This window comes from Carcharhinus amblyrhynchos, chromosome 21 (genome assembly GCF_965287045.1).
Source record: "Carcharhinus amblyrhynchos chromosome 21, sCarAmb.v2.hapA, whole genome shotgun sequence".
Taxonomy (NCBI): Eukaryota; Metazoa; Chordata; class Chondrichthyes; order Carcharhiniformes; family Carcharhinidae; genus Carcharhinus; species Carcharhinus amblyrhynchos.
The window spans coordinates 33,687,249-33,701,389 of NC_137344.1; the positions used below are offsets into that span (position 1 = coordinate 33,687,249).

General features: G+C 39.9%; 1 protein-coding gene across 1 annotated transcript in view; it reads left to right on the plus strand.

Moving 5' to 3' along the window:
- Positions 1-611: 611 nt before the first annotated feature.
- LOC145356350 (bMERB domain-containing protein 1) overlaps positions 612-14,141 on the plus strand; it is a 64,859-nt gene continuing 51,329 nt past the window's right edge. The window contains exon 1 of the mRNA XM_080208997.1: positions 612-899. Coding sequence (XP_080065123.1) covers positions 824-899 — 76 coding nt within the window. The 5' untranslated portion in view covers positions 612-823. The remainder of the gene's footprint in view (positions 900-14,141) is intronic.

The window sequence follows — 14,141 nt, forward strand, 5'->3', positions numbered from 1 at the left end:
CAGATATATAAACCTCCTATAGATGAATACAAGTCGAATGAAGCTTAATATGTTAATATAAACGTACTATAGATGAATATAAATCTCCTATAGATGAATATAGATCCACAATAGATTAATATAAATCGTATATAGATTAATATAAACCTACAGTAAGGAAATATAAACCTACGAGAAAATAATATGAATATGTTAATATAAACCCACTATGGATGGTTATCAATCTCCTATAAATGAATGTAGACCCACTATAGATAAATATAAATCCGCTGTAAAGAAATGTAAACCTATTATAGATAAATATAATCCCATTACAGGTAAATACAAACTTACAATAGATTCTATAAGGGAACACATTATTCGAGAACTCGTTTTGTAAATTTAGCAAATGAAGATCAAACTAAATTGTTATGTTGAGAAAGTTCTATTATAATTCTGGAAAATAAGGTGTAACGTGCAATTTTATTTTTCCACTTTGCACATTTATAGTAAAGGCTGTTTCATAAAATATTTTTTTTATTGGATCGAGCGGAAGATTTGTTGCCGAGAAACAAAAGGAGCTCCCGGAGGCGACAGTTGCGATTGAAGCCAGCAGATGTCTCTGGAAAACTCTCTCCCCCTCATCCTGCTCAGTCTCGCATCTGAATGAACCGAGCAAAACATCAGAAGCACATCGCTTGCGTCCTCAATGCTGCTGCTCTCTCCAGCTAATGTCACTCCAGTGTTGAACACCTCCAAATAATGAATGTTGTTTAACATCAGTGACCAAAGGAGCTGGGAATAAAGAAAAAGTACCTGTACCTTCTTGTTGAAATTAAATATCATGGAGAACGAAAAGGCATGCGCAAAACATTATGGATCTCTTGAATCAACAACGTGGAATGCAGATAATGTAAAAGGTAAAATAAGATGTCATCCTAACACGGTGTTTCTTTTATTAACCTTTCTTCCACACAGAATGAAAAGAAACATTGATCAGTGAAAGCCTGTGTTAAAACCCTGTCTTATCCATGTCACTGTCTGGTATATAACTGCTTCGTTTGCTTTCCTCACAAAGTTAAAATGATCTTTGAGTTGCCTTGCACTCGCCATTGCCACGTATCAATGGATTCTATTTGAATGCTTTTTGTAGATGGATGTCTTAAAATACCTTGAATGGTCTCCTGGCTGGGGACACGAGTCAATCCTAAACACCGCTTTACCGGCTGCTGATATGTTTTGTGTTTGAGGAATTGTCAGGAATCTCGCAAGTTGCGTCAGTTTAAAAAATAAATCACTTCAAATCCAAAAAGTTTGCTCTTTTTACAATATAGAGTCCTTTCTTTCCTGATGTTTGACATGACGTTCCCTCCCCCTCCCTTTACTATAAAGACTGCAAGTTAAAATGTGTGCGAGGACGAAAAGCAACACAGATGGTGGCAACCCATTCAAAACTCACATCTACACAGGTCCCTGGATGTTATAGGGCAGAGGGACAAACATCACAAACCTGCTGTATTAAGAGTTGGCTCTTTAAACTCAGCCCAAAATAACTGTCCGTTTCATCAAAATCTCGAATAGGATAAACACAATTAATTTCATCATACGTTCAATGGTAATGTTTGGATCAAACTTGTCCATCCATCATTCTCTATTCAACAATGTGAAACTTTACATAGAGGTATACAGAATACAAAATGTGCACACCACCAGCCCCAGAGGAGAGGTAAAAACAAATTACTGTAGATGCTGGAACCTGAAACCAAAAGAGAAAATGCTGGAAAATCTCAGCAGGTCTGACAGCATCTGTAAGGAGAGAAAAGAGCTGATGTTTCGAGTCTAAATCATCCTTTGTCAAAGCTGAGATTTGTTTTCATTGTGACATGAATCTGCTCAATGCTTCCTGGTTTGGGACCCACCAAACAGCTCTGCTGTTAAGTTGGCCACCTCACTTTCAGATGACTGTTAGGATCTGCTCTTTGAAGGGTGAAACAGAGGACTGAAGATTTATAACTGATGTTCCAGAAACTAAGCTAAAGGCAAAACACAGTAGATGCTGGATTCTGTAGTATGGGGTATCTGCAGAACAGGTCTGATGAAGGGTCATCCAGACTCGAAGTCGGCTCTATTCTCTCTCCATAGATGCTGTCAGACCTACTGAGATTTTCCAGCATCATCTTTGTGTGCCGGAAACTAACGTTGGAATTCTTGATATTGGTTTTCTTTAAGATCAGTTTATGCTTCTGGTCACAGCAGTTTCATTATTTACCTCAGTGAGCACAGAAAATACAATTAATTTAGAACTAATTTGATCAAATATGTTATACTGTATTTATACATGGTACAAAATAGTCCACATAGTAAATCTATTATATCATTAACTCTAACAGAAATACAGTCAAAATGCAGAAAAATAGTTTTAGATTGCTCTGGAATGTTCTTGATTGATTTTTGTTACTACCTATTTCTGCACTCATAGAGCAGTCAGCTGCCTCCTGTTCAGAACAATTGACACAATCAAAAGCTATTTCCTCAGTGGAGTTAGACTTTCGAAAACCAATCATCTGAATTCCATTTAGTGAGCTCATCTTCACACCATAAGACCATAAAATATCAGAGCAGAATTAGGCCATTCAATCCATCAAGTCTGATCTGCCATTCAATCATGGTTGATATTCTCATGCTCATTCTCCTGCTTTCTCCCTGTAACCCTTGATCCCCTTATTAATCAAGAACCTATCTATCTATGTCTGAAAGACACTCAATGACCTGGCCTCTACAGCCTTCTGTGGCAAAGAATTCCACAGATTTACCAATCTCTGGCTGAAGAAATTCCTCCTCATCTCAGTTTCAAAGGCACACCCCTTCACTCTGAGGTTGTGCCCTCAAGTTCTAGTCTCTCCCACTAGTGGGGACATCATCTTCATGTTCACTCTATCTAGGCCTCTCAGTATTCTGTAAGTTTCATTTAGATCCCCCTTCATCCTTCTACACTCCAAGTATGGACCCAGACTCCACAACCGCTCCTCATATGACAAAACCTTCATTCCTGAGATCATTCTTGTGAACCTCCTCTGGACACCCTCCAAGGCCAGCACATCCTTCCTTAGGTATAGGGCCCAAAACTGGTCACAATATTCCAAATGGGGTATGACAGAGCCTTATAAACCTCAGCAGTACATCCCTGCTCTTGTATTCTAGATGCTAGAATATAACAATGTTCGAAATGAATGCTAACATTGAATTTGTCTCCTAACTACCAACTGATCCTGCATGTTAACCTTGATTCCTGAACCAGGACTCTCAAGTCGCTTTCTGCTTCAGATTTCTGAAGCTTTTCCACATTTAGGAAATAGTCTACGCCTCTATTCTTCCTATCAAAGTGCATATCCTCACACTTCCCACATTGTATTCCATCTGCCACTTAGCCCATTCTCCTAACCTGTCCAAGTCATTCTGCAGCCTCCCACTTCCTCAACACTACATGTCCCTCTACATATCTCTGTAAATTTAGCAACCATGCCCTCAGTTCCATCTTCCAGATCATTAATGTATATAGTGAAAAGCTGTAGTCCCAACACTGACCGCTGTGGAACACCACTAGTCACCAGTTGCCATCTTGAAAAGGACTCCCTTATCTCCACTCTCTGCCTTCTGTCTGTCAGCCAATCTTCTATCCATGCCAGTACCTTGCCTCTAACACCATTGGCTCTTAGCTTATTTAACAGCCTCTTGTAAGGCGTCTTGTCAAAGGCTTTCTGGAAATCCAAATAAATCACGTACATTGACTCTCCTTTGTCTGATTTCTTTGTTATCTCCTCAAAGAATTCTAACAGATATGTTAGATGTCTAACAAAGCTGTACTGATCAGCCCTATTTTAACTTACATTTCCAAGAATTCTGCAATTTCATCCTTAATAATGGACTTCAAGATCTTACCCACAATAAAGGTCAGGCTAACTGGGCTACAATTTCCCATCTTCTGTCCTCAAGATAAGGGGGGGGCAGTTTAGAATGGAGTTGAGGAGGAACTTCTTCACTCAAAGGGTGGTGAATCTCTGGAATTCTCTGTCCGTTGAAGTGGTGGAGGCTACCTCGCTAAATATATTTAAGACACGGGTAGATAGGTTTTTGGTAGGCAAGGGAATTAAGGGTTATGGGGAGAAAGCGGGAAAGTGGAACTGAGCCATTTCAGATCAGCCATGATCTTATTGAATGGCGGGGCAGGCTCGAAGGGCTGGATGGCCTACTCGTGCTCCTATTTCTTATGTTCTTATGTCTTCCTTCCTCCTAAAACAGGGGAGGCCTTTTTCCAGCCCTCAGGGACTTCTCTAACTCCAGTGATTCCTGAAAGATCACCACCAATGCCTCCACAATCTGTTCAGCTTTCTTCTTCAGAATCTTGGGGTGTAGTCTGTTTGGTCCAGGTGATTTAATCACCTTCAGACCTTTCAGCTTCCCTGGCACTTTCTCCTTAATAGTGGCCAGTACATTTACCTCTCTGCCCCCTGACTCTCTTGAAGTTCTAACATGTTACTGGTGTCTTCCACTGTGAATACTAATATAGAGTACCCATTCAGTTTCTCTGCCATTTCTTTTTCCCCATCATTACTTCTCCATTTTCTAGTGGCCCAATGTCCATTCTTGCCCCTCTCTCACCTTTTATATATCTAAAAAAACTCTTGCAATCTTCTTTTATATTACTAGCTAGCTTACCCTCCTATTTCATCTTTCCACCCTTATTGTTTTATTAGTGTCCTCTGCTTGTTTTTGAAGTCTTCCCAATTCTCTGACTTCCCACTATTCTTCGCCTCTTGGTATGCCCTTTTCTTCGCTTTTATGTTATCTCTGGCTTCCTTTGTCAGCCATGGTTGCTTCATTCTCCCCTTAACATGCTTCCTCTTCCTTGGAATAAATTTATATTGTGCCTCCTGAATTATCCCCAAAAACTCCTGCTAACGTTGTTCCACAGTCTTTCCTGCTAGGCTCCCTTTCTAATCAAATCTGGCCAGCATCTCCTTCATGGCCTTATAGTTTTCTTTACTCAATTGTAGCACTATTATATCTGATTCCACAAGAGTACATTAAAAGTTGTTTTTGTACTGCTTATGGCTTTCTTGTTTTGGGATCAGAAGATTCCATTATAGCCTGAATTTTGTAGTCAATGGTGAAGTGACTGTGCTTGCTGCTATCTTTAAAGATCTAGTCAAACACCTTTACCAATGTTGATATATTTCTGGTCCCAAATGTTGGTGACATTTGAAGTCCAGCAGCAGTGATATTGTTAGGCAACAAATCATGTTGCAGTATTCCTACAAACAGCAAAGCAGGAAGTAACAAGCACCTTTTATCATTCACTCTTTTATTTTAAAGAAAATTAAGACTTAGTACACAATTTAGAAGCCTAGTTGCACTTCATTCAACACGGCATAACTTTTTTCAAGGGTGTTACCAGTGAAACTAATAACATAAAAAGTGAATGTTTGCATCAAGTCAAGTGATTTCTAAAATTTCCAGTGGCCAGGACTTTAACGGCACACTGTGTAGCAGAGTATGGAATCACTGAGAACAATTTCTGTCTTTAATTTGCTGGAATGTGCTGTCACACTTTCACTGTATACTGGCAAAAGTTAACGGTTTTGTCATCCATTACGACTGCCAAATCTGGGCCAATATGATGAAATAATGCCTTAATGTGCAAAACTATTGGACCACACACTGGAAGCATTCTATTTTATGTCTAATTGGTCATTGAGTAAGCAACCTGACATTAACTTGCTCGTAAACTCATTCACACTGATAACTGGGAGACAGCTGCTGATGGCTTTCACTTCTGAAGACTGACTGTTTGTTTGAGGCGGTATTGGAAGAGGCAAGCAGAAATAAAAAGATCAACTGGATGAGAGGAAGGCCCAGAGAAAAGGGGCCAGTGAATTGTGGACCTTCTCAGCCCGCTGCCTTCCTCTGCAGCCATTGCAGCAGAGACTGCCATGCCAGAGTGAGCCTCCTGAGGCACTCTAGGTGATGCTTAATGTACAGTTGACCACCATGGTGCGAACCATCACTTTATGGGACAGAAGGCTGCTGCAATGAGTCAGACAGATTCTAATTCACAAATTTCTCAGAAGTAAAGTTGAATAAAATCTATATATTCAAAATGAAATCAGCTTTCACAACGGTTGTTATTTTTCAAATGCAACTTTTATATTTGATTTGATTTACTATTGTTACATGTATTAGTATACAGTGAAAAGTATTGTTTCTTGTGCGCTCATAGAGAGTGCAAAATGTAGTGTCACAGTCATGGCTATGGTGTACAGAAAGATCAATTTAATGCAAGGTAGATCAATTTAAAAGTCTGAGGGCAGCAGGGAAGAAATGGTTCTTGAGTTGGTTGATACGTGACCTCAGACTTCTGTATCTTTTTCCTGACGGAAGAAGGTGGAAGAGAGAATGTCCGGGGTCCTTAATAATGCTGGCTGTTTTGCTGAGGTAGTGGGAAATGTAGACAGTCAATGGATGGGAGGCTGGTTTGCGTGATGGATTGGGCTACATTCACAATCTTTTGTAGTTCCTTGTGGTCTTGGGCAGAGCAGAAGTCGTATCAAGCTTTGATATAACCAGAAAGGATGCTTTCTATAGTGCATCTGTAAAGGTTAGTGAGAGTTGTAGCTGACATGCCAAATTTCCTTAGTCTTCTGAAAAAGTAGACGTGTTGGTGGACTTTCTTAACTATCATGTTGGCATAGAGGGACCAAGACAGATTGGTGATCTGGACACCAATAAGCTGCTTATATTCATTGTAAGTTTTCTAAAGCATACACAAATGGTAGCTATACCATTATGCTTAACGTCTGACCTTTACTGAAACAATGGTCATTGGACCTCACCATAGGATAGACAGTTATGTTATATTAGTGACCGATGCCACAAAATATTAAAATCAATCCTCCTTTGCAGCAATGTGTCATCTAAACACTCTGTCTTTCCTGTATGGCTTTTTGTGCCCCACCACCATCTGAGTTAGCTATGAATTAGGTTCTCCAACAAAAATACTGCTTTGAATAGGAAAAGTATTTCAGAATTAATTTCTTTAAAAGTGAATATTTACTAAGTGAGCTTTGACTAGCTTGTTAAAATTGAGAGTGTGGTGGTATTCCATTTTGCTATGCAAATCCATCATTCCAAAGACGAACAGAATGTAACCTTTGATCTGTATGTAGTGAATAGCATCTGATCTCAGTGGGAGTTCAGCCTGCCACTTGGCCTTCAAATACCAACTGAGTTGTTCAACTTGCTGAAAGAAAATCGTAAGTCACCTAACATTTCAAAACGTGTTGGGTACAGAACAGAATGACTTGATTTTGCAAATTATTTTGGGAGAGAAAAATACAGCATAATTCCTGATATTGTACAAAAGACACTTCCACATCGGCCACGGGAACATCCACTCATTAAATTTTGTTTGTTCTCAGTGTGGGTGGCATTGGCAAGGCTTCATTTATTGCCAGTCCCTTGTTGCCCGACAAGGTGATGGTGATTTTTTTTTTACGAAACAGTTGTTTTTACACCTTCTTTGAAGACACCAATGAACTGGACAGTTTTTATAACAATTTGGCAGCTTTAATTATAAATGATTTATAATACTAGTCCACAGGGTATTGGGTATTTGGTAAGATTTGCGTTTTCAACATCTGGATAGGTGTTATTTATTACATAAGCTGAAATCCTCATTTCCTTTGTTGGCTGTAGACTTGACTATTTCTCCGCATTCCTGGCTGCTCGCTCACATTCAGCTCTCTGTAAACCTGACATCAGCCAAAACCCTGCTGCTCATGTCTTGAATTGCATCAGGTCCCATTCCCCTATCACCTAGCGCTTGCTGACCTGGTTCCTGATCAAACAGCACCTTGAATTTAAAATTCTCATCCTTGTTTTCAAAACTCTCCTTTTGCCTGTCTCTGTAATCTTGTCTGACTTCACAACCCTCTGATGTATCTGTAATCCTCTAACTCTAGTCTCTTGAGCATCTCCAATCATAATTGCTTCAGTTGCCAAGGCTGCAATCTCTGGAATTTCCTTTCTACATCCTTTGTTTCTGTATTTTGCTTTCCTCCTTAAAGACACTTCTTAAAACCTATCTCTTTGATCAAGCTTTTGGTCATCAGACTTTATATTTCCTAAGGTGTCTTGGTGTCATACTTCATTTTACAATGCTGCTGGAAGCATCTTGGGAGATATAATTACGGTAAACCTGCTCTATAAATATGTTGATGTATACATTATACTTCTGCATTTTCAAAGGTGCCAGCAGTTTATTTTTGCTGTATACATGGTTACCTGGGGCAATGCTCAAAATTCTTCTGTGTTTTCTGTATGGATAGAGTCTAGAGAGAGGGGATTGGGCCTCTCTCTATGCCAAAGCATAGAGCCAATGGAAAAGGAAATGGAGAAAGTCTCTAGAGTTAAAGGGATAGTCATTGTATGGATAGAAATTAACTTTATTTTTCATTCTTGCAATGTGGGCTTCACTAACTAGGCCAGAATTTATTGCCAATGCTTAACTGCCCTAGAGAAGGTAGTGGTTAGCCAACTTCTTGAACCACCACTCCCATGTGATGTATATACACTCAGAGTACTGTTAGGGAGGGTGCTCCAGGACTTTGACCCAGAAATAGTGAAGGAATGGTGATATGTTTCCAAGTCCATATGGTGAGTGGCTTGGAGAGGAACTTGCGAGTGCGGGTGTTCCTATGTGTCTGCTGCCCTTGTCCTTCTAGATGGTGTTGTTCATGGATTTGGAAAATGTTATCTAAGAAGACTTGATGCACTTTACAGATGGTACACACTATCACTGTGCGTTGGTGGTGGAGGGAGTGAATGTTAGTGGATGGGATGCTAATCAAGGGGGCTGTTTTGTTGAAGATGGTTTCAAGCTTCTTGAGTGATGTTGGAGCCACACTCATCCAGGCAAGTGGAGAGTGTTCCATCACAGTCCTGAGTTGTACCTTTGTAGATGGTAACAGGCTTTTGGGAGTCATGAGCTGAGTTGCTTGTGACAGGATCCCTAGCCTCTGACCTTCTCCTAGAGCCACAATGTTTATGTAGCTAGAACAGTTCAGTTTCTGGCCATTGGTAACTCCAGGATGTTGACAGTGGGGATTTCAGTGTTGGTAATACCATTGAATGTCAAAGGGCAATGGTTGGATTCTCACTTGTTGGAAGGGGTCATTGCCTAGCAGTTTTGTGGCTCAAATATAATTTGAGGCTTGCCAGCCCAAATCTGGATACTGTCCAGGTCTGGTTGCATATTGAAAGGGACTGCTTCAATATCACAAGAGTCATGAATAGTGCAGAACATTGAGCGATCATCAGCGAACATGCCTACTTCTGACCTTATGTTGGAAGGAAGGTCATTGATGATGAAATGAAGATGGTTGGGCCTACAATAATACCCTGAGGAACTCCTGCAATGCTGGAACTGAGATGATTTACCTCCAACAATTACAACCATCTTCCTTTGTGCCAGGTATGACCCCTCCAACCAGTGGAGAGTTTCCCCCAGACTCCATTGTCTTCAGTTTTACTAGGCTCATCAATGCCAAACTTGGTCAAATGCTGCCTTGATGTCAAGGGCAGTCACTCTCATCATGTCACCTCTGACTGCAGCTCTTTTTATCCTTTTGAACCAAGGCTGTCGTGAGGTCAGGGGCTGAGGGATTCTGATAGAATCCAACCTGTATATCAGTGAGCAGGCTATTGCTGAGCAGGTGCTGCTTGATAGCACCGCTGATGACTCCTTCCATCACTTTGCTGATGATCGAGAGTAGACTGATGGGGCAGTAATTGAGTGCGTTGGATTTGTCCTATTTTTGTGTGCAGGACATATCCACACAATTTTCCACATTGTCGGACAGATGTCAGTGTTGCAGCTATACTGGAACAGCTTGACTCACGGCACGGCAAGTTTTGGAGCACAGGTCTTTATTGCCGGAATATTGTCAGGGTCCATAGCTATTGCAGAATTCAGTGCCTTCAGCCATTTCTTGATATCATGTGGAGTGAATCAAATTGTCTGAAGACTGATATCTGATGTTGCGGACCTTTGGTGTGTACAAATACCCTGATAGAGTAAATACAAATAAATTATTTCCAGTGGCAGAATGGATGGTCGGCAGAGCAAGCAGATGATGTAAAAGAAATGGCAAAAGTGAGCAGTGACTACATCAGCGACTTCTGATCTAGAATGCACTGTCTGAAGAGTTGCTTTGTGCACTGAGTCGTATATTATGTACCCCAGGCATTTACCGCCAAATAATTAGGTGAACAACCACTGCCAGAATTTGTACTTCAATGCTGGTATGTCAGGTGTTTGAGGGTAGTGCAACATGTCGGGTGTGTAAGAGTGGGTGCAGTGTGTCAGGGGTGGGTGAAAGAGTGGTAGCGTGTATCGGGGGTGGGTGCAGTGCACCGGGCATGAGTGGGTGCAGTATGTTGGGAGATGGGTGCAGTGCTTCATCTGTGTGAGTGGGTGCAGTGCGTCGGGGTTGGTGTGAGTGGGTGCAGTGTGTTGGGATGCAGTGCATTGGGAGTGGGTATGAGTGGGCACAGTGTGTTGGGGTGGGGTGCAGTGTGTTGGGAGTTAGTGGGTGCAGACTATTTTCCCTTTATTCCAAGGTCGCAGGAAGTACCTTAAGGCATTACATCCTAGTTTTCAGTTTTAAGTTGACACCTGTAGCTCAGTAATCCATGTTACAAAACACATTAACCTCTTCATCTCAAAATGTGAAATATGTTTAAGATAGCATGCTCTTGCAATAGAAAATTATTTACTGATACTTACTTCAAGAAAATTAATGGCTCAAAATTTGCCAAATAAAAATTGTAGGATTAAAAATGTGCTTTTGAGAAGTCATTTTTAAAAATTATTTTACTTTTTTACCATTGATTTTTCTCTTTTCTCCAACCCCCATCTTTTCACTTGCTGTCTACCTATTCTCTGTCTCCCCTTCCCCCTCCCTTTCCCTATCTGTGATGGACATTCTTTTTCCTGCATTTTAGTTTAATTTTTAAAACTGCTTTATGCATGTTTAAAAGCGGCTTTGATTTTTTTATTTGAAGTTTGCAATTAATACATCACAGAATTCTCTCCAGACAGCTTTTGTTTATTTCTTTCCTTGTGGCTGATGCTGTTGGACTTTGTGAAAACAATCTAAATGCTTCAGATGGATCGTGTACACTTCTCCCTATTGTAGACTCTGCCTAACATGTTAAATCTTACAAGGAAGATAAAAGCTGCAGACAAACTTTCAAAAGTTCATTATCCACAGGCAACATTCTGCTCCCCGAGAAGACAATGTGCTGTTCATAAAAAGCCAAAGCTTAGGGTGAATGGTGTAATGAAGAATAGAAACTGTGGACAGGTTAAAAGGGCTTAAATTTCCTGCACTAAATGGTATTTATCTCCCAGTACAAAGGGAAATGGGGAAGATTTTTGTGATAATTTTATTGTTATCATGAGGGTGCTATTGAACAGATTGCTCTCTGTTTCATTACTGTAAGTTGCCATGTTTTCCACAATACAACTGTGACTACACTTCAAAAGGACTCCTTTAGCTGCAGCATGTTTTTGAACATTCTGTCTTTGTGAAATGTGCTATATAAGTGCAACTTCTATTATTTTCTGAAACATAAATGAACTGCACCCCAAAATCAAAGATTCTGATTCCTGATATCTAATTCCTTTATATCCTATCATCGCATTGTGGTGACATAAGAGTAACAGCATGGAAATAATGCCATGTGCTAAGATATAGCACGTGGGGATATCACTCACGACTTACTGTGTGGCACATAGCTTGAACTTGTCAATTTCATTAAACAGTGTCTGATCTGCAAGGCATGTTCCAGTAGACTATTAGGAAAGTGGCAATCTGACTTTGGTGTACTGTTTAAATGACTGGTCTAATTGTAACACATTCTCAATTAGTTAATCATAAATTAATTGGGATATATCTTTTAAGGACCTTAGCAGCACTTATGTGATTTCAATTTAGAGAATTTCTAATTGAAGAATTTGGACTGTAAGTGGACCTTTCCAAAAGGGTACCACTATGCAATAGATGATGAGCTAGGTACAGCTAGCACGATCTCTCTTGCCTCTTGGAATAGAAGTAACATTCATCAATGCACTCCTAGTAGAAACATAAGTGGAGGAAAAAATAAATTTAGATTGGTGAAGAATAATTAGAATGTCAAATTGTTTAATAGCTTACAAGAGTGAATAATATGAACAGTCATTTATACATCACTTTTAATCACAGTATTCCAGAACTAAATATAAAAAAACCCGCTAACATTTATAGTGTTCAGTTTTAAAGACTATCTGATCCTCAAGCTACAGAACATTCTTCATCATAAGTACTGTAGGCATTGCTGCTTATGAAGAGAATGACAGTGTAATTTATTTCAGTGTCTTACTGTGACTCTGCAGGTTAATGTTTATCAAACATTGATTCAGTCAGCCAGCCGTGCTCAGTGTTGAGGAGTTTAACAGTAATGTCAGAACCTGGAATAGCTGTTATTATCTGTTCTAGATGTCAGGGATATTGTTTTGTTGTGATGGTAAATGTAAAAGTGATTTCAAGGCCGAACTACCTTTCTATAAAGAAATTATACCTGGAAATAGTCGAGCCAATCAATGTAGGTATTTAGTGTCAACACAGAAATATCAGTAACATGAATTTGAATTTGAATGAAGGCAAATATCCTCTGATGATTCAGGGCGGTGAGAATGGATGCTGAGCTGTAGTAGTAGGTATTGAAAGTGTTGAGGAAAAGCTTGATCAAAGACAAGGATTTTTGGGAGTGCCTTATATAGGATAAGAGTAGTGGAGAAATTGAAGGATGTAGGAAGGGAATTTCGGAGGTTGAGATAAGCAAAAGTACATCTACCAATGATGAGGAAAAGGGAGAGGGGATTGCAAAGAAGGCAAAGTCTAAAAGAAAGGAGAGTTCAGGTGCTAGTGGGGTGGCAGTTGAGGGTCTGGAGGAGATTGCAGACTTTAAATTTATTTATTAGTGTCAAAGTAGGCTTACACTGCAATGTTGTTACTGTAAAAATCCCCTAGTCACCACACACTGGTGCCTGTTCAGGAACACTGAGGGAGTATTTAGCATGGCCAATGTACCTAACCAGCACATCTTTTGGTTTGTGGCAGGAAACTGGAACACCTGAAGGAAAACCACGCAGACACGGGAGAACATGCAGACTCCACACAGACAGTGACCTAAGCTGGGAATCGAACCCAGCTCCCTGGTACTGAGGCAGCAGTGCTAACCAAATCGCTAAGCCAATGTGCTGCTCCTAAGAAACAAGAGAAAACATGATATCTGTATCTAGCTCATCATCAATTACATTGTGGTAGCCTTTTGGAAAGGTCTAAATTCTTCAATTAGAAGTTCTCTAAATTGTATCACATAGGTGCTGCTAAGCTTCTCAAAAGATATATCCTAGTTAATTTGTGATATAACTAATTGTGAATGTGTTACAATAAGACTAGTCACTTAACAGTACACCAAACTCAGATTGCCACTTTCCTAATAGTCTACTGGATCATGCCTTGTCAATCAGATGCGCCTTGATGAAATGGACAAGTTCAAGCTAAGTGCCACACATTAAGTCATAAGTGATATCCCCACATGTTACAACATCTTAGCGCATGACATTGTATCCACACTGTTAGACTTGTGTCTACAACATGATTATAGGACATAAAGAAATTAGATATTAGGAAACAGAATCTTTTGAGACTGATTTTTTTTTTGGGTGCAGTTCATTGATGTTTAAGGAAATAAGTGAAAGAAGCTGCACTTGTTTCACAAAGACAATGTCTAAAAACATGTTGCAGCTAAAGAAGTCCTTTCGAAGTGTAGTCACAGTTGTGTTGTGGAAAACACGGCAACTTACAGAAGTGGGTTGAGGTGAATCTGTAAATTCAGACATCACTCCCACTAGACCTACGTTCCAAAGTCTTGACGTATACCACAACAATGAACAGTCCCAGAACACTGTGGTATATGTCCATCATCAATCCTTTATAAATTGTCAAAGTAAATGATTAAAACATTTGTTGGACCACTGAATCATGTATTTGATTTAA